At 53.4% G+C, this 19,314-nt stretch overlaps 1 protein-coding gene across 1 annotated transcript; it reads left to right on the forward strand.

Moving 5' to 3' along the window:
- The first annotated feature begins 1,669 nt into the window (after positions 1-1,669).
- On the forward strand, positions 1,670-17,563 carry CDX1 (caudal type homeobox 1). Its single transcript, XM_029219161.1, has 3 exons — positions 1,670-2,186; positions 15,836-15,981; positions 16,537-17,563. Exons 1-3 carry the CDS (start codon positions 1,754-1,756, stop codon positions 16,741-16,743), a joined length of 786 nt encoding a protein of 261 aa, XP_029074994.1. The 5' UTR covers positions 1,670-1,753; the 3' UTR covers positions 16,744-17,563.
- Positions 17,564-19,314: the final 1,751 nt, after the last annotated feature.

Genomic DNA, 19,314 nt, shown 5'->3' on the forward strand with positions numbered 1-19,314 from the left:
GCTTCTGTGCAGCTCCTTGGCCCCGAACCTCCTGTGGGGAGGGAACGCATCTCCCACAGGCCTTCTGATCCAAAGCCCTGTCCTTCATGAATCCTTCCCCAAATCCCTCTACTTTGCTCCCCACTCCCGGTTCACTGATGGTCTCTCAACTATTTAACACCCCCCAACCCCAGTAGCTGTGAAATGTTTGGCAGTCTTTAATTGGGCAAGGTGCGGGGAGATGCATGATACATTTAAAATACAAGAGAGCCCCAACAATAATAAATAGATCAGGGCTTTAGGATAAGCCAGCCATTAAAAAGACATCTTTGACTCAAATGAAACACTTTGAACATGAACTGGGTATTAGATAATACCCAGGACTTTGTGTTAATTTTTTTGGAATTTTATTTTATTTATTTTTTTATAGAACAGTTTCTTATTAGTTATCTGTTTTATACCTATTAGTGTATACATGTCAATCCCAATCTTCCCATTCATCACACAAACACCACTTTCCCCCCTTGGTGTCCATACATCTGTTCTCTACTTCCGTGTCTCTATTTCTGCCCTGCAAACCGGTTCACCTGTACCATTTTTCTAGGTTCCACATATATGCGTTAATATACGATAGTTGCTTGTCTCTTTCTGACTTAGCTTCACTCCATATGACAGTCTCTAGATCCAGGAATCTGTGTTAATTTTGTTAGGTGTGATAATGGCATATTATGTAAGAAAATGTCCATGTGTTTTAGAGACGCATGCTGAAGTAAGTAGGGGTAAAATGACATGATGTTTGAAATTTCTTTTAAAATACTTTAGCAAAAAAAAGGGAAGCGAGTCAGTTAAATAAGTGTGGCAAAATCTTGATAACAGTTGAAACTGGTGATGGGTATATAGTGATTCACTCTACAATTCTACTTTTGTGTATGTTTGAAACGTCTCATTAAAATAAAGGTGGGAGTGAGGGCGCGGGTAGGGGTGTTGCCAAGAGAATTGTGAGAAGTTCACTAGAATGTCTCTAAAAGAATGTCGCTACACCACCTCTCTAAGAACTTTCTCCAGAGAGCCAACTCAGGTGAACTCCCCAATTGTTTGCAGGCTCGTGTATGTGCATATGTGCATTTTCCCCCCGGGGAAAAAACATCCACAGCTTTCATGAGACACTCAGAGGGGTCGTGACCCCTCCTCTCCCCCCTGCCCCCGCAAAAGATTAAGGACCCGCTACCTTAAAGACGGGAACCCGGTTTGAAGTCAGCGTTTCCTCCCCTTCACCTCCAACTGGTCCCTGCGGACTGCGCCACAGGCCCGGTGTGGCTGCGTGACGCTGGCCTGGCGCCCCTGAACCCCACGGATCCCTTCTCTCCACCTGTAAAAGGGGGCTGCGGGGCGGTCGAGGTGTTCGGGCGGTTAGGCTGGGGCCTCGCAGGAGACTCCCACACCTAGCGATGCCTCGATGCTCGCTCGGGATGCGCCCTCCGCGCCCCCCACCCCCCCTTGGCCCCGGCGTCCACCTCCAGCTTGGGGCGGCAATTTGTCTCCTTTTGAACCCCCCGCCCCCGACGGGTTTCCCCCTTTGATTCGCGGCCTGGAGGCTCCCCCCCGCTTTGAAATGCAAACCCGCCTCGGCTGGGGCCGTGGCGGCCCGGAGCTATAAAAGGCCTGGGTGGGGCGGCGGCGGCAGGGCTGGGAGTTCAGGTGAGCAGTTGCTCGTCGGGGCGGCCGGCTGCGGCGGCTCCAGGGCCCAGCATGCGCGGGGGGCCCCGCGGCCACCATGTACGTGGGCTATGTGCTGGACAAGGAATCCCCCGTGTACCCCGGCCCCGCCAGGCCCGCCAGTCTCGGCCTGGGCCCGCAAGCCTACGGTCCCCCGCCGCCTCCGCAGTACCCCGACTTCACCGGCTACTCTCACGTGGAGCCGGGCCCCGTGCCCCCTGCGGCCTGGAGCACGCCCTTCTCTGCGCCCAAGGACGAATGGGCCGCCGCCTACAGTCCGGGCCCCGCGGCCTCCACCGCCAGCCCGGCCCCGCTGGCATTCGGGCCCCCTCCGGACTTTAGCGCGGTGCCCGCGCCCCCGGGGCCTGGGCCGGGTCTCCTGGCGCAGCCCCTCAGCGGCCCAGGCGCACCGTCCTCGCCCGGAGCGCAAAGGCGGACGCCCTACGAGTGGATGCGGCGCAGCGTGGCGGCCGGAGGCGGCGGTGGCAGCGGTAAGCACCCCTCCCTCACCCTGCGCCTCTGGACGGTTCCCCTGGGCGCCGGCAGGTGCTAGAGCAAGGCCCCAGCCGCCCCCTGTCTGACCTCTGCCCCGGCCCTGCTTGGGTTCCAGAGTGTGCCCCCCACCCCCGACTCTGTCCCTGCGGGCTGTTCTCTCAGCTTCCCCCTTCTGAATCCTGGAGCCTTGGGAAGCACACGCTGTCTTTCCCTGTAGACAGGGAGACTGAGACCCCAGCCATGAAGAACGACGCCTTGTGGTTGCGTGGCAAGGCCGGAACTAGACACAGGTCCCCAGACCTTTATCCCAGGGTAAACTTTTAGCAACACTGGCCCTGGTGGTCATCCGTTTCATGCACCCCTATCCCAGCCCCAAAGAGGGGCTGCAAACCCCCAAAGGACATGCACCGATTATGTGAACACCCATAAGTCACTTTCCTTTCCAGGTCTCAGTCCCCCATCCATACAACGAAGAGATCGGTGGGTCATATCATTTGGACTAAAAAAGAGCCCTCTTTGGTTAGATTGGTGGTGGTGAAGGGTCCCTACCTTACCATCCCAGGGCTCGCCCTGAACTCTTGACCCTGGGGGAGGGGAAAGTAGGAGCAGTTGGGAAGGTGGCTACTGTTTGGCTCCTGAGCCTGTGAACCTTCTGCCCCCAGGCAGGCCTCTTGGATCCACCCTCTTCAAAGGCAGGGGAGGGGGCAGGACAAAGGCTCAGCTTTAATGAGGGGTGGCCTGACCTCCTTCCTAGGTCCCCCCTTTGTCATGTAACAGGCTGGGCCTTGGCTCGGTAGTGACTCCTGTCGGCCAGAAGGTGAACATGATACCCATTGTCCCGACTGTGTCCGGCCTGTCCTGACAAAGGCCACCTGGCCTTAGGGGCGGGAAGTTGGCCTGCCCACCCTTTGATGTCCAGCCCCTCCTCCCTTTCCCCCAGCTGGGAGCGAGCCTAGGACATCCCCCACCTCCTCTCTCTCTTCACCTCCATGTCCCCACACACTCCCAGCACATGCTGGGGAGGGTTGATCAGCAGCTACAGGTTTGGCTGTATTTGTACCACCTCCTTGGGAGTCCCAGGGACACAGAACCTCCTGTCTGCCTCCGGAGGCCTCAGAGGACTGGGGTTTCTGTCCCAGCTGTGCCACTTGTCTCTGTGGCCTTGGCTAAATAATAACAGCTAATATTTATGGAACACTTACTAACGGAGCGGGCACTGACCTGATATGTTTTAATTCTTATAACTTTATCATAGGTGCTATTATCACCCCCGTCTTCAAGATGAAGAAACTATGGCATAGAGAGGTTACAGAGTTGTGCAAGTATAGTTATGCCTACATAAGCAGTAAATGGTGGGGCTGGGATATGACCAAGCCTGTGCTCTAATCCTCTGAACAGCGTCTCTTAAATCAGCCATCTTTTCTGAGTCTCAGTTTTACCATCCCATGAGAGGGAAGGGTCTTGTACCTTTGTTTGAGTTACAAAAGGACCCCTTTGTGAAATCTGATGGGAAGTATAAATGTTCTCCCTAGAAAAAAAGTGTTTCCTAATCGGGCAAACAATTTCAGGGGTTCTAAAGGCCCCCAGAAGCTTTACCCATAAACCTCGGTTGAGAATTTTGCATCAGATTATATGAGAGGAAGTGTCTGGGGCCACTGACCCTCAGGGTCCTGCAGTTCTGTGTCTGTTCCCTGAAGAAGGAAGCCCACTTTTCCTGCTCCTTTATTCTGGTTGTTACTTCCTGCTGACCAGGCGACTTTGGAGATGGATGGGGAGGTTCCCCAGGGGCGGGGACTTGGAGAGAGGCCAGCACTATGTGAGGGGGAGAGAGTGGGTCAGTGGGTGGGGGTCAGAGGACTGGCAGGAACCCTGGGGAGCTTCCAGGCTGTGTGATGTCAGGCAAGTCACGTCCCTCTGGGCACTGGAGCTGCCGAACTCAGTTCACCTCTGGTCTCGGAAGTCATTTGGAAACACTTGTCCCTGGGCACACAGGGGGCCTAGGAGTAACTCTGCCCAAAGGCAAAAGTCCTTTCCACCTTCACTCCCAGAAACTAAAATGAAGGGCCAAGGGAGGTTTGGGAGCTCCGGAGGAAAGTGGCCACCCCAGGAGCCAGGTGAGAGCCTTTCTGCCTTTTCGAAGGTAGAAGCTGCTACTTGTCTACTCAGGCAGTATCTGACTCTGACTCTTGAGGTGGGGTCAGAATTGGGGTGGGGTTACAGACCCTCCGTGAGAGAGAGGCCAAGCCCCTCTCCTCTTTGGCCTCAGTTTCTCCTTCTGGGCAATGAAGGTACAGGGTCTCTGGGGGTGTTTCCCGGGCAAGGCTGTTGTCTGGGGCAGCAGAGGGAAGGTCAGTGCATGCCATCTCCCCAGATGTTGCTGGTCACCTGTTCTTATTGTACCCTTCTTGCCCCTTCTTCCCTCTTCTGTGCCTCTAGCATTCTAGAATATCTGAACTGGACAGTTAGAGAACAGACATACAGATGGGAAACTGAAGCCTGGAGATTTTAAGGCATGTTCCAGTTTCACACAAGTGGAGGCAGGGCTGGGATATATGTTGGATGAGTCAGTTTAAAATTTTCCAGTGGCTTCCCATTATATTTAGGGCAAAATCTACACTCCTTCCTGAGGTCTACAAAGCTGTATGTGCTCCTGCAGGCAGGTCTTGTACACATACTGTTCCCTCTCCCTGGGAAACTCTTTCCCCAGACTCTTTGCAGGCTCTTTCTCACCATTCAGGTCTTAGTTTAATGGCCACCTCCTCAGAGAGGTCCTCCATGATGTTCCAAAGTAGGCACCCCCCACCAATACCCATTGATCATCTTTGCCATGTTTCCTTCAGAGCACTAACTTACTTATTTGTGAGTTTGTGTGTTGTCTATTCCCACACCCACTGACAAGGTAAACTCCTATGAAGTCCAGAACCATGTCTATTTGACCCATGACTACATTCCAGGCACCCAGCTCAGTGTGTGGCATTTAGTAGGTGCTCAATACATTTTGTTGAATGAATGAACAGGGCAAGTGTGAGGAACAGTAAGACAGCTCTGGGAGAAGACGGGAGAGATGAGATCTCAACCTGGAGATGGGACCCATGACTGTCCAGCCGAGCAGCTCATGCCAGTGGTGGAAGCCTGGTTGCCCCCTTCTCCCTACTCCATGGATGGGACAGTACTCCATCCTCACCTGGGGAATTGGCGTTGCTGAGGCTGGAACTAAGATGCCAGCTTTCCCTAAGGAGGGGGCAGGGAAGATGGGGAAGATGTGGGAGGGGCTGTTATGTTGTCCATTAACCAGTTCTGAGTGATGACTTTCACTTGACTGAGGCCAGGATAGGAAATGACTACAAGGGGCTCTATTTTTTTTTTTTCTGTCTTCCCCGTTTGCATCTATAAATATCAGCATTTTCCTTAGGAAGGCTCTAACTTATCCTTCTGCTGAAGGCTTAGCCTCCAATTCCTTGTGAATAGTTTTTCACAGGTTAATGGCGCATTGAGGTGGCTGAGGTCCCACACAAGTCGGGAGATGTCCGCTCAGATGATAAGACTCTTGCAGCAGGGTTTAGGTCTTGGTCCATCCCCATCAGCTTTCAGATAGAGAAACTGAGGCCCGTGGAGGGGATGAACCCTCCTCTCCCCACCACATCCTAGACCCTCTCCCTTGGCCCATTGCCACAGTCACCAACCTGGCCTCTCACCTTCAGCCTCTCTCTGATGCCCTAGCCGCCCTCTAAACCATGGCTCCCCACTGCCATGGAATTGCCATTTCATTTTATGCTGTAAAATCCAGCTCCATTTCAGAGCCCTCTTGAGAACTGGCCCCAAACCACTCTTGAAGCCACTCTCCCGTTAGTTTGCCGAGATACAGAGATGCTTACCTGGGACAGTTAAGAGTCCGGCTCGGGAGCCTCAGGCCTGGGATTGCATTTCTGTCAGAAGCTGCATTAGCCACAGGCGAGTTAATTTGGATCATTTCTCTGAGTCTCAGCTTCTTCCACTGTAACATTAATAAGATTACACCTTGAAGCAATGGTGCCAGTAGAGCATAGCCCTGACCCTGGCATACAGTAGGCGCTCAGTGCACTGGTGCCTGGGACCATCTCTACCAGTCCTTAGCAGGTGCACGCGAGCACACACCTCACACTCCCTGCCTCTCTATTATGGGTCCCTTGACCTGAACTGCCCTCCCTTCCCTCTCCTACCTGTTTACCAGGTCAAATGCTGCTTCTTCTCCAAGGCCACCTCCTCTAGGAAGCCCTCCTTGGTTCCCTCCCCTACAAACACTGTACCAGGCCCTTGTTTTGAACAATATTTATCACTGACTGTCTTGTTGATCCCTGCCATCTACCGTCTGTTATCCCCTCAAGGAGCAGCGCTAATCAGTCCTGTCCTTCTCACCATATCTTGCACATTGTAGGAGCTCACGATAAAGCTAATAACTGTGGCATCAGCTGAGCCTTTACCATGTGCCAGGCACTGTGCCAAGAACTTTGCATGGATGATCTCACTTAAGTCTCATAACAACTCTAAGAGGTGTGAGGATCTATTATTAGCTTCATTTTACAGATAAAGTTAATGAGGCTCAGAGAGGGTAAGGTGGCTTGCCCAAGCTCACACAGCTGGGATGCTCCTGCACAGGGTTCAAACCTAGACTCTACAGCCTAATGAGCATCTATCAAATAAAGCAACACACTCAGAACGGGAGCCCAAGACCTCTCCCCATGTGCATTCCCGTCTAGGTGGGGAAAAGGAAGCCAGTCAGAGATGAGCTATAAGAGGCTGGAGGGGGAGGATGGGCACAGCAGGTGCCGGGCTGTTTAAAACTGGTTCTCAAGGCAGAAACTCCATTTGACACCTCATCTCTCAGATGTACCTGGGAAGGGGGGAGTGACCCAGTTAGAAGGTGGCAGAAGGCTTTTATCGGTTGGGTGTTCCCCCACACGCACACTTAGGCACATGTTGCTGCGGAGAGACTGGGGAGCTGTTCTGAAGGTCCAAAACAGCTTTGTTAGCAGCAAGCCTGGCTTGTCAATGAGGAATTATCTTAATGAGATGACCGCTCAAGTTTCTGTCCTGGAGCTCTTGGGATTTGGAAACATTTACATCTGGAGTCAGGTCCATCACCCTGTTAACATGCTAAGCCCTCCCCCTGCCATACTTGCCCATCAACCTTACAGGGATGCGCCACATAGATCCCTCAGCATCACCAGAGGGAGCAGGCGTTAGTGAAAGCCGAGACTGACACTCCAGGCTCAACCCCCTCTGATGTCTTCCCATTTCTCTTGAAGACAAATCCAAACCCCTCACCCCAGGGCTCAAAGCCCTGCTAGCCTCTCCAGGCTCATCACATGTCTCTTTCATTCAGTCACGCAGGCAGGCAGGCGGTAATAGTCTCTGAGTCTCTCTTCTGTGCCAAACATTCTGCTAGGTGCTAGAGATTCCTGCCAGAACAAGCAGACAGGGTCCCTCACAGAGCTGGTCCTCTGTTGCTGCTCTCTGCCTCAGGGCATTTGCACATGCTGTTCTGTCTTCCTGGGATATTCTTCCCCATTGGTGACATGGAAACCTCCTGCTCAACCATCATATCTTGGCTTAAATGTCACCTCCTCCAGGAGCTGACATTTAGCTGCCCCAAGCTAAATAAAGTAGGTTCCCTCCCCCACCGCCACCCGCCACTTAATCTAGCTCTCAGCTCCCGTTGCTTTCCTTCACACTAATCTCAGTTCATAATTATTTCATTTGTTTGCTCTTAATCTACCCCCCACCCATGAAAAACAGGAATGAGCTGTTTAACAAATAAGTACCGAGCACCTCCCACAGTAATAATAAAATGAACTAGCATCTACTGAGTACTTGCTATTTTTTCAAGTGCAGGTATTTTCGACCCCAGAACAGCACATTTCTCCATTCGATTAGTGACGTTGACTAAGGCTGTGGGAGCAGTGGAGCTGGACAGAAGGATGTCCTTTAGAGGTTGAGCCACCAGCTGATGGATTGGATGTGGGAAGCGGGGGAAGTGCCACCTAGGCTTTTGGCCTGAGTGGCCTGAGGATGGGGGCCATTTACTGCGAGGGGAAGACCAGGAAGCGGTAGGTCTGTGTTAGGTTTAACAAGGATTCATCAAGTACTCGCTGTGTGTGTCTGGCACTGTTGTGGAACCAAATGAGCAAGGTGGCATGGTCTCTACCCTCGCAGAGCATTCAGGGAGCCAGGAACCAAGGGGAGGGGATTTGCCAAGGTTCCTCAATGAGCTAGAAAAGGGCTGGAGTCCAGAGCCCCATCCTGCACCTCCGCGCCAAATGTGACTCTTCACGTCCCACGCCTGTGGGTGATTAGTCAGGAACTTCACCTCCGGACCAGAGGAGGATGGCCAGGGTAGGGCAGAGGCCTGGAAACTCCACCAGGAAACAGCTGGTGGCCTCGAGTTGTCCAGAGTCCGGAAGAAGATGCGAAGGGATGCAGCTGCTGCTTGCAACTCTTAGAAGGGCTGTCCTGGGCCAAGGGTGCCCCTTATTTCTGGTGCCCCTTGTGGAGAATCCTGGGAAGAATATAGATGGGTGACGGATGCAAGAACGGGCTGCTCTGTAGATAGTCCAAGCAGTCTGGTTACGTATGCTATGCGGGTGTGAGCATCTGGCCCTGGCTGGGAGCTTGGTCTAGCCGTGTTGTCCAACAGAACTTTCTATAGCTCTATATCTATGCTGTTCAGTGTGCTAGCCACTAGCTACACGTGTCTATTGAGCCCTTGCTATATGGTTAGTGTGACTAAAGAGCTGAATTTTTAATTGCATTTAATTAATTTTAAATAGCCACACGTGGCTAGTAGCTGTCATACAGCACAGTGCAGGAAAATCCCTCTCGAGAGTTTCTAGAATGTAATCCATTCCAGATGGGCTCCTTATTCTCCACTGAGGAATCTCTCTTGCCTCTTTTGTCTCTGCAGTCATCGTCTTCTCCTTCTTCTTCCTCCTCCTCTTCCTTTTTCTTCAGCATTGTCACAGATAGCTTTTATTACTAACTACCTTGTTAAAGAAATGATCACATCTAAACTCCACAGCTGCCATGTCTGAAGGAGGCATTCATGTCCTCATTTGACAGATGAGTAAACTGGGATTCAGAGAGGTTCAGTGACTTGCCTGGGTTCCCACTGCTGGCACCTGGCCTGACTGGGTTAGAACCACTGTGTCTATCTGACTCTGAAGTTTCTGTCCTCTTCACTGCTTCTTGTAGCCAAGTCAGATTGTGGACCTCCTTGAGAAGACAGGAGAGGGGTAGAGGCCTGGGAGGAGGAGGGGGCGGTGCTGACTGAGTGCTGTGACTAGAAAGGAGTGTGACAGTGGGGTGGAGAAGTTTGCCTAAGGCTACAGGGTCCCTGAGTGTGGCTGGCCTGACTATCCTCCTCTCATCGCACTCCCGCCCCCATGCCAGCCTCGCCCCTGCTCCAGGGATGAGCAGGGGTGAATGAGGAACTGTGCTAGAGCAGCCTGGGACTGGCAAACCAGCCAGAACAAGGACCAGTCATGGGCCCAGTAGAGAGCCTCATTGCCCAGGGAGGATATCCGTCCACCATTGAACTGGGTGGGTCAGGGCTGCTGCAGCAGGAGTCCCACCCACTGGTAGTACAGATGAGGAAATGGGTCCAAGCTGAACATCACATGTCCGGCTGGTGGCCTGGCCAGACCTCCCCACCCCTAGGCCTATGTTCTTTGCCCTGCGGCTCCCCATCAGGCAGCATTCCTACCTCTCCCAAGGGATCCCTCCCACACGCACTTGTGCAAATAGCTCAGTTTTCCTTGTCGTGTCCATAGCTCTTTGCCCTTTGCAAACTGCTTTCACACCCATTCTGTTCCCTGGGGGAAGGAAAGCCCAGAGAAATTCAATCACTTGTCAAGTCCTTTAGCTAAGGACGCAGACCTGGGCCCAGGTCCTTAAGGGAGGACTCAGAGCTACACAGAAGTCCAGAATCTACAGGGCCCTTGGAGCTGACACCAAACCTTCTTCTGATGCACAGGAGAAACTGAGGCCCGGAGAGGAGAAAGGACTTATTTAAGGCCACACAGATGGCACAGAACTGGGAGCTGGTGGTTCAGAATCCCCTCTGGTAGGCTTGTTAAAAGATGGCAGCGAGACCAGGATGCAATAGAACTGAGAGCTTGGGAATATGTATTTTTAACAAGCATCCATGCATGCATATGTGCATTCCTTTGTGTGTGTGTGTGTGTGTGTGTGTGTGTGTGTGTGTGTATGTGTGTCGGTCGGGGTTGCGGGGATTTTGATTTACAGCCAGTGGGGCTGGACCACACAGAGAGGGGTCATGGATCTGTGTTCCAAGCCCTAGGGCCGGAGCTGGCAGTGTCACCCCTCAGGGCCACAAACCCAGCAGGAAGAGGTCAAAGGAAGTGCTGACCCAGAGGCCACTCAATTTTTCTGGAGCCACCTAACCCGCCCTGGGGGCAGAGGCTGAACTCTGGTCCAGGATAGATGGGGAGGCCCCACTGCAGACTGCCAGGCTCCTGCCCTCTATCCTCCAGCTAGGCAGGCCCAGTTTCTAGGCTCTCAGACAGGGAAATCAGTCTTAGACTTCTTTCAGCAATAATAACAAATATAATCAGAGCATCAACAAACATTGGTAGCTTCATGTTTCCAAGTTGGAAGGGACCTTATAAATAAACAGTCTCATCCAACACACAGCCCATTGCTCAGATCCATTTCCCAGGATCCCTGTCATGTGGTTATCCCACCATGGAAATGAATAAGATCTACCTTGCCCTGTGTACCTACTGTGTGCCAGGTACTGTGCCAGGCATCATTCATCCATCCATCTCAAGTGATCCCCTGTACACCCGAGGGTTGGAGATCATTATGGGAGACCTTACACTGGGCCATAGGTTCTAATGGTGTTTCTGAGTCTAGACAGACCTGGGCTAAATCCCGCCTTCCAGATGTGCAGACCTTGCTGAAACTCAGTTTTCTCATCTGTAAACTAGGGATAACAGTCGCACAGCTTCATAGGTTGTTGAGAGATGTATGCAAAGTGCCTGACAGATGGACATATTGACCATTATTAGAATAATAATTATCCCCATTTTATAGATACAGAATTTGAGGCTCAGAGAGGTGAGGTGTCCTAGATCACCCAGCCATTGAGAAGCTGCATGGCGCAGCCCTGGAGGTCTACTCGCCCAAACAACCACATGTCAGGGTCACCTGGAGAGCTATTCAAGTATCAAATCCCAGAGGCCCACTTCAGTCCCATTGAGTCTGAACTTCTGGGCCAGAATCTGTGCTTTTAAAAAGCTCCCCAGGCAATTCTGAGGCTGCTGGTCAGGTATTTAGAACCATTAGCCTGGAGCTTCCCAGGACCTCTGCTGTGCATGCTTTAGGGATGGGAAGTCTGCTACCTCCATGGCAGCCTGATGCATATGGATGGGCCATTCCTCACAACCCACAGCCAGAGCAGAGAGAAAGCCTCTCATTTGCACAGTTATCCAAGGCCCTTCTCTCCCCATGCTTCACCCCTAAGAGCTGGTAGGGGGGCTCCCACCCTCCCTCCCACCTATTTGCACTGTCATCTGGCCCAGAGGGTTATTCATTAGGTGGCTGGGAGTGGCCTGGTTCCCATCAGACACCTGTTACAGGAGCCCGGACTTCCCTCTTAGGCCCAGTGTCCCAAGGGCCTGTAAATCATTCATCCTGGGCGCTCTCCCTGCCCCACCACTGTCACGTACCTCCCTGCCCCCTCTCTCCTGGGCCCCCAGGGTGGCACAGGTGTTCACAGGAGGGGAAAGGAGGTTTGCTCATGGCAGTGGGGAGTTCTGTCCCAGAGCTGGGACTGGAGCCCAGGGCTCCTGACTGTCATTAAAAATACAAATTCACATCTTCACATGGTAAAAATTTAAACATCCCAAAGACTCCCTCCTACCTATGTCTCCCCAGCCTCTAGTCCCCTCTCCAAGGCACGCCAACCCCCATTACTGGTTTCTTGTGTATTCTTTCAGAAAGAACTCGGGCCACAAACATGTTTGAGTGTGTGTGTGTATTCCATTTTTATACAAAAATAGCAACATACTATTTACAACATTTTGCCTTTTTTTAAACTTAACAATATATTTTTAGAAATTGCTCCATATTGGCACCTACAGAGCTTTATAATTTCTTTTTAGTGACTGTGTAGTGCTCCTCTCCATGGATGTACCATCTCTTATCTTATTAACCAGTCCTGACTCATAGACATGTACATTGTCCTTAGTTCTGTGCTATTTGAAACAGCTACCTCTTTGGGCATTTTTCTGTGGGATTGATCCCTAGAAGTGGGATTAATGAGTCAAAGGGCATGTGCACGTTAAATGAGGCTGAGATCACCAAGTTGGGCCCCAAGGAGGATGTTCCCATTATCACCTGCTGGATGGCAGGTGGGACTCCCTGGTTCCTGGACCACACAGTGCGATATCAAACATTTTGGTTTTGGGCAGAGCCATTTTCTTAGCAATAAAATTGTGTGCTTTGAGCAACTCCACCAGATAGAAGTGGCCGATGTGTTCCTGAGCCCACCAGCCCTTCTTTTGGGTCCAGGGAGGGGGTGACGGGGCCTGTAGGCTGGGTCTTCACTGGCAGCCTTGCTAGAGTCTGCAACTATGCAGAGAGGAGGAACTATGCAGCTAGAGTCCCATCTCTCATCTAATTCCCTCCGTCCCCCGACCAAAAGAGCCTGGCTGGAGGTCAGGAAACCTGAGCCCAGGTTTATACCACTACCGAAAAGGATGGCCCTCCACAAGTGCCCTTTTCTGAGCCTCAATTTCTCCCAACTATGAAATGGGTGCAGTGGATCCCCATTTGCTCGTCAGGAAGGATGGGACCGAGGGTTCGGTGCCTGAGGGGGGGGGGTGTCTTTATAATCTCTTAGGCTGAGGTTTGGGTGGGCAGGGAGCCTCCTCCCCCTACCTCAGGCTGTGAATCTTCTAGGCATTTTCAACCTGTGGGCCATCCAGCCCCAGCCCAGGGCTTTCAGGAATCTGTCCTCACCATGGTCTGGACCCGCTCTTCCCCGAAATACAAGTAGATGGGTGGTCTGTTGTTTGAGCTTCTGCTGCCAATGCTTAGAGGGCCCTGTAGCAGTCTCTGTGGACCCTGAATCCGGTGGGGTGAGGAGTTGTGCACTAGAGCAGGAGGGAGATCTGCAGGCCTGGTGAAATGGCCTTGGGCAAGTCCACGGCACCCTGGGGCTTCAATGACCCTGACTGTACGGGGAGGTTGGACTAGAAGGACTCACAAGGCCTCTCTTATTTGGACCTCTGGACGCTGTATAACCATCCTGAACGTCAGTCTCTTCATCTATAAAGTGGGAGGAGACTAAATTCCCATGACCCCTTCTGGCTTCAGCCCAGTGAACCCAGTGGGGCTGTGGGTTCAGAGCTCTGCTGGGTTTCAGTGGTGGTACATTAGGCAGAACAGTTTTTGAGCCGGCGTTGAATTTTCTAGGTCAAGGAGGGGCCCCGTCTGGAGCCAAGGCCTCGGCAGCCACTCCCTTGTCCCTTTCCTGGGCTAGGCCTGGCCAAGGGCCGAGGCTGTCCCGTGCTGCGTCGGGCAGTGGGCTGAGGTCAGTGGTTGTGGAAGAGTCCAGTGTGGTTCTGCTGCTCTGGCAGGAAGCCCAGGGAAAAGAGCCGAGAAACATGTGCTGTCTCCTGTTCTCCACAAGCCCTTTGGCTCTGAGGAGCCCAGCGCTAGCCTGCCAAGCTGTGTGGGCTGGACCGGCGCTGGTGGGGGGGTGGTTAGCGCAGGGGTGCCGAGGAGCGGGCAGGCCCAGAGCTGGGGCCAGGGAGGTGAAGGCCAGGTTACTGCGGGGGCCCTTGGCTGAAGTGGGAAGGGTTCGATGGTTATGCAGACCTGCCATGCCCTGGTGAGACACATGGGTGGGTCTAAAAAGTGCTTGCGCGTGCCTCCTGTTTATAGCCGCAGGCTCAGCTTCTTACAAGGAAACTGGTGTTGAGTCCGGCCCCCACAGCAACCCAGGCCAAGCATGACTCTTAATATTCTCTCCAGACAGACCTCTGATCCCAGCCCAAAAGAGATCCCTGACATTAACCCAGTCGGTCCTCAAATCCACTTCCGGGCCCCAGGCTGAGCCTCGTGTGGAAGTCAAGCCAGCCCTGCCTGGGTTATGGCAGGTCTCCCCACATGTCCCCCTTCTCACCAATCTGTTCTCCATGCAGCAGCCAGAGTAATCTTAAATCCTCCATCAGACCTCTTGTCTCCTCTGCTCAGAAGCCTGCAATGGCTCCTGTCCCAGACGGACTAAAATCCAGAGTCCCTCCCGGGGCTCGTAGGCCCAGCTCGACCTGTCCGCTCCCTTGGCTCACGGCACCCCGGGCGCACCAGCCTCCTCACTGTTCCTTACTCTTCGTGCGGCAGGCATGCCCCCCATCAGGACCTTTGCACCTACTGTTCCCTCCGCCTGGGAACCTCTTCCCCAGACAGCTGCATTGCTCTTTCCCTCACCTCCTTTAGATCTTTGCTTAAGTTCCCCTTCAAGGTAAGGCCTTCATGGACCACTGTCTTTAAAATCACAGCCTCACTCCTCCCTCAATTCCCAGTCCTTCTTTGTCTCTGAAATACTTATCATCAATCAACATATCAAATAATTTCCATATTTATTTTATTTTTGCCCATCTCCCTCCACTAGAACCTAAGCTTCATGAGGGCAGGGACTTTTTGTTTTGCTCACTGCTGTACCCAGCACTTGGCCACAGCAGGAACTCAGTAAATATTTGTGGGCTGATCTGAGTACTCCTGCTCTGTGCCTGGGCACAGGCTGGAGTGTAGATGGCTCCGGGCAGAGCGGTCCCCAGCCCCTGGTGCAGCCCCAGCTCAGGGCTTGGCGCCTAGAACCAGGGCCTTCTGAGGAGGCTGACAGGTCCTGGGGAGCCACCGGCAGCCCCAGTGCTTTCTGTTTGATTGTGCGACCACCAACCACCCGGCATTTGACAGGAATTGAGGAGCATATACCCCAGGGCGGTTCCTGCAAGCTTCCTGCTTCAGCCTCCGGCTGTGACGGCCCTTCCTGCTCTCCTTGCGCACAGGAGAGAGGAGCAGCTGACGTCTCGTTATCTCAAGCTACCCTTGCTGCCAGGTGTTCCTTCCTCCAAGTCTCTAGTGCTCAGACCTGCGGTCTGAGGATCCCCAAATTGGAACCACCTGGGAGCTTGTGAAAAATGGAGATTCCACGCCAAGGCTTTCTACTTCACGTTCTCGGTGACACGCTGGAAGCTGTGTTTTTCACAAGCTCCCCGCATGTCTGTTCTGCAGCCACACCTGGGAACTGTTGCACGAAAGCGGGTGGGCCTGGCAATCAGAGTAGGGCTCTGGGTCAGGAGACTTGGCCTGAAACCCCCAACTCCACCCGCTGCTTGCTGGGTAACCCTGGGCAAGTTGCTTCCCCTCTCTGAGCCTTAGGGCCCCCCAGATGGGCATGAGAACAGTGCTTGCCTCCTAGGTTGGGAGTCTCGAAGCCTGAGCCTGGGAGAATGACTGTTACTCCCTCAAGGTCCTTCTTCAGGGGCCCTGGATTGCTCTTCCCCCTGGGAGCCCTGCCTTGGCCTTTTGCAAGCTCCCCTCCCCACTCACCTCTCCTCCTGGCACCTCTGCTTCTTAGGTAAGACCCGGACCAAGGACAAATACCGCGTGGTCTACACCGACCACCAGCGCCTGGAGCTGGAGAAGGAATTCCACTACAGCCGTTACATCACCATACGGCGGAAGTCAGAGCTGGCCGCCAATCTGGGACTCACTGAACGTCAGGTGTGTGGGGCTCCCACCTCAGCCACAGGAGCAGTCCCGGGAGTCTGGCCTCCAGGCTGCCAGGCAGATTATGGAGCTCAGTCGAGGGAGGAGAACAGAGAGGTTGTCTCCCAGCCATGGTCATACAACACAATAGAAACTGAGCTGCTGCCAATCCCCCGGCCAATTAAACCCAATATCCCTGACCACCAAGAGGAGCATGGGGCCTGATTAGCTATAGGCTACAGCGGGCTTTGATCAGTGCTGTTTAAATCCAGAGGAGGGAGCGGTCACAGGGAGAACAGGGAAGGCTTCCTGGAGGAGGGGTGTTAGAGCATGGCTTTGGAAGATGGAGAGGAAGAGGGTTACAGAGGAAGTTGTCTTAAGAGTAGGGGAGCAAGTTCCAGAGGGGGAGAACGTGTTCAGGGTCCATGAACAGTTGGGGTAGCCAGAGCAAGTGGGAAGCCCCAAGCGCCACATCGAAAAACAAGAGCTCCACTGCCCTTCCTCTTTTCCTCTTGTTCTGTCATTCGGTCTCCCCACCGCCCACCCCATCTCTCTTCTCTGACCCCACAGGTAAAGATCTGGTTCCAAAACCGGCGGGCAAAGGAGCGCAAAGTGAACAAGAAGAAGCAACAGCAGCAGCCTTCACAGCCACCCCCGCCCGCCCACGATGTCACCGCCACTCCAGCTGGGCCACCCCTGGCGGGCCTGTGCTCCAGCTCTGCCAGCCTCCTGGGCACCTCCTCCCCAATGCCTGTCAAGGAGGAGTACCTACCGTAGCCCCCCGACCAGCCTTGTGGGCTGGGGGCCTTGAGGACTCAGGGGCTAGGAATGTGGCTCCTGTGGGGGCCCAGGAGGCCTAGTCTGAGTCCCAAGCCCTGCCACTGACCTGCTGAGTAACCTTGGACCAACCACCCACGCAGCCCCTGCATCCCCTGGGCCCATCTGTGCAGCGAGCCTGCTGGATGAGGACCTTTTCCAGCTCTGGTGATCTAGGCCTCAGGCGGACAAGGGAGCCTGGGGTGGGAGGTCTTAATCCCCAGGGGGCTAGGTGAGGGGGCCACCCAGCTCCTCCTCCAGAGGCTCAAAGGTGGGAGGCTGCTGTAGGGACTAGACTCCTGGAGAAAGGAGATGGAACCGAGAGAAGATGGAAGGCTTGCAGACCGTGACCTGAGGGGGGGAGGGGGGAGGGTGTCAGCTCACACCTGCCTTTTCCTGCAGCCTCACCTTTACCTGCCCCCCCACCCCCCGCCCCTGCGTAACATGCACCAAACCCTCTCCAGGCTGGATGCAAAGCGCAAAGCCCACAGGATTGGGCCTGAGCAAGAGGCTCTGGGCTACAGAGCCATATTCCCTCACTCAGATTCTCAGTGGAGATTCCAGGTTGTGGGGAAGGCCTCTGAAGGGGGACAGAGGGGCAGAGTCCATCCTGCCAAGTCTCTACCACCCCACCAGGCTGTCCCTCAGGGCCCAGGCCCCAGGGAGCCCCCAGAGAACTTTCTCTGGACCAAGCAGACTCACAGCTGGGCAAGGGGCTGCCCAGAGAGTGGAATCTCTTGAATGCAGCTTCAAGAATAAATTTTTTTTCTCTTTTTAAAAATGTATGAAAATCATTATACATAGCATGAAAGGAAAATGTTAAAGAAGTGTAAATCATCCTCACCCTTCTCAGCAACTGCATAGTCTCTCCTAGTCTCTGTAGGCCTACAACAAGGTCACCTTTAAAATACTTCTGAAAGATCAAAACAGGACCTCATTAGAGTAAGGCTATGAGACTGTTAAATTTTAAGTCCATTTTGTAAGCAGAATCATCAGATTCAATATTTCAGTCTTTTGAATTTTTCAAATACTTTCAACTCAGGGTTTTCTTTCAACAGATGACATTCGTTGGGCACCCCATATGCCAGGCATGGCTGGGCCCAGGGAATGTACAGTCCTTGCCACCCAGAAGTTCCCAGTCTGATCTATGCTCTACGTATCAGGGTAGCAGAGCATCCAGGGAGTCCAGAGCGAGCTCCCAGCTTATCCTGGAGGGTCTGGAAGGCTTCCTGGAGGAGGTGAGTTTAAACTGAAGCCTACCTAAAGGACTAGTAGGTGCTGTCAGGCCAAGAAGGAGGAATAGTAAAAAAAGATTAAGAGGAATATGAACTTGAAGTACATTTTTTAAAAACTCCTGAGAAAAGCTGCTATTTTGAACTCCCTTCCGGAGAGGTGGGCAGGAGTCTGTGCCCTGGGGCCTTCACTCCCTAGAGGGCTCTGGTGCCAGCTGCCTGCCCCTCTGTTTACTGTTCTGGGAGGTGGCCTAGCCATAAAAAGTGTATGCAGCCTGCCTGCCTGCCTGCCCTTTGCTCCTGGGGCACATGACAACAATGCACGAGGTGGATCCAGTCCCCACGTGAGCCCCTGAAGAGCAGAGGCACTTCTCTCTCCTCCTCCTGCTGTTGGCCTGGGAGACATCATGGCTTCACTGAGGATGGTGGACATCTAAGGCATGGGAACCAGGTGGTACCAGGGGAGAGGACCAGGGTTCCAGGAGCAGAGGAAGAGGGTTGGTGGCAGGGTGGCTAGCGGTGAGTGAATATAGGTTTCTGATCGTCAGAAGCGTTTGCTGTGTGACCCTGGGGTAATTGCTTCCCCCCTCTGAGCCTCATTTCCCCATCTGTAAGACTGGGGAGCTTGTTTACCAAGAAGAAATGACTCTGGTCAAGTCAGTTTGAGAAGTCCTGCAGACTCAACCCTTCTGGGAGAGTCACACTGGTGCCTTAACACATCAAAGGCTCGGACAAGTCCCACAGCAAAGAAAACCCTTGAATTTTCTTTTATCCAGCATTCCCCATGCTTCACTACCCAGGAGCCCGCTACCAGCACCTACCAGCACCCCAGTGAACACCGCTCTGGAGTGCGGGAACGCTGTGGGCTGGAGGGCCACACTTCAGCTGGGACGCAGCCAGTGTTTAGTAGCAGATTTTGTTGTCACATGGCCTGGATTCCAGCTTGACTACTTCCAAGCTGTGAGACTTCAGGCAAGTTACTTAGCTTCTCTGAGCCTCAGCCTCCCCATTTGTCAAATGGAAATAAAATACTCTAAGCTATCTAAGCTGTCTCAGAATTATGTGTAGCACAGGGCCCGGCACACAGTAAGCTCCGTGTTTCAGCCACACCTGCTCCCTGGGCTGCTGTATCCTACTGTGATGACGGCAGGCCTGACTGATGTTCTAACGACCCCCACCCCCAGTGCTGAGGACAGCTGGTGGCTGGGAAGATCTGAGGCAGGACAAGGCCGCCCCCAGCCACAGGAAGACCTCTGCCTGGTTGGAGGTCAGTCGCCGGGCCGAGCAGGCTGGGTGAGCT

The sequence above is a fragment of the Monodon monoceros genome, unplaced genomic scaffold (genome assembly GCF_005190385.1).
Source record: "Monodon monoceros isolate NGI ecotype Baffin Bay Population unplaced genomic scaffold, NGI_Narwhal_1 Super_Scaffold_12, whole genome shotgun sequence".
NCBI classification, from domain to species: domain Eukaryota; kingdom Metazoa; phylum Chordata; class Mammalia; order Artiodactyla; family Monodontidae; genus Monodon; species Monodon monoceros.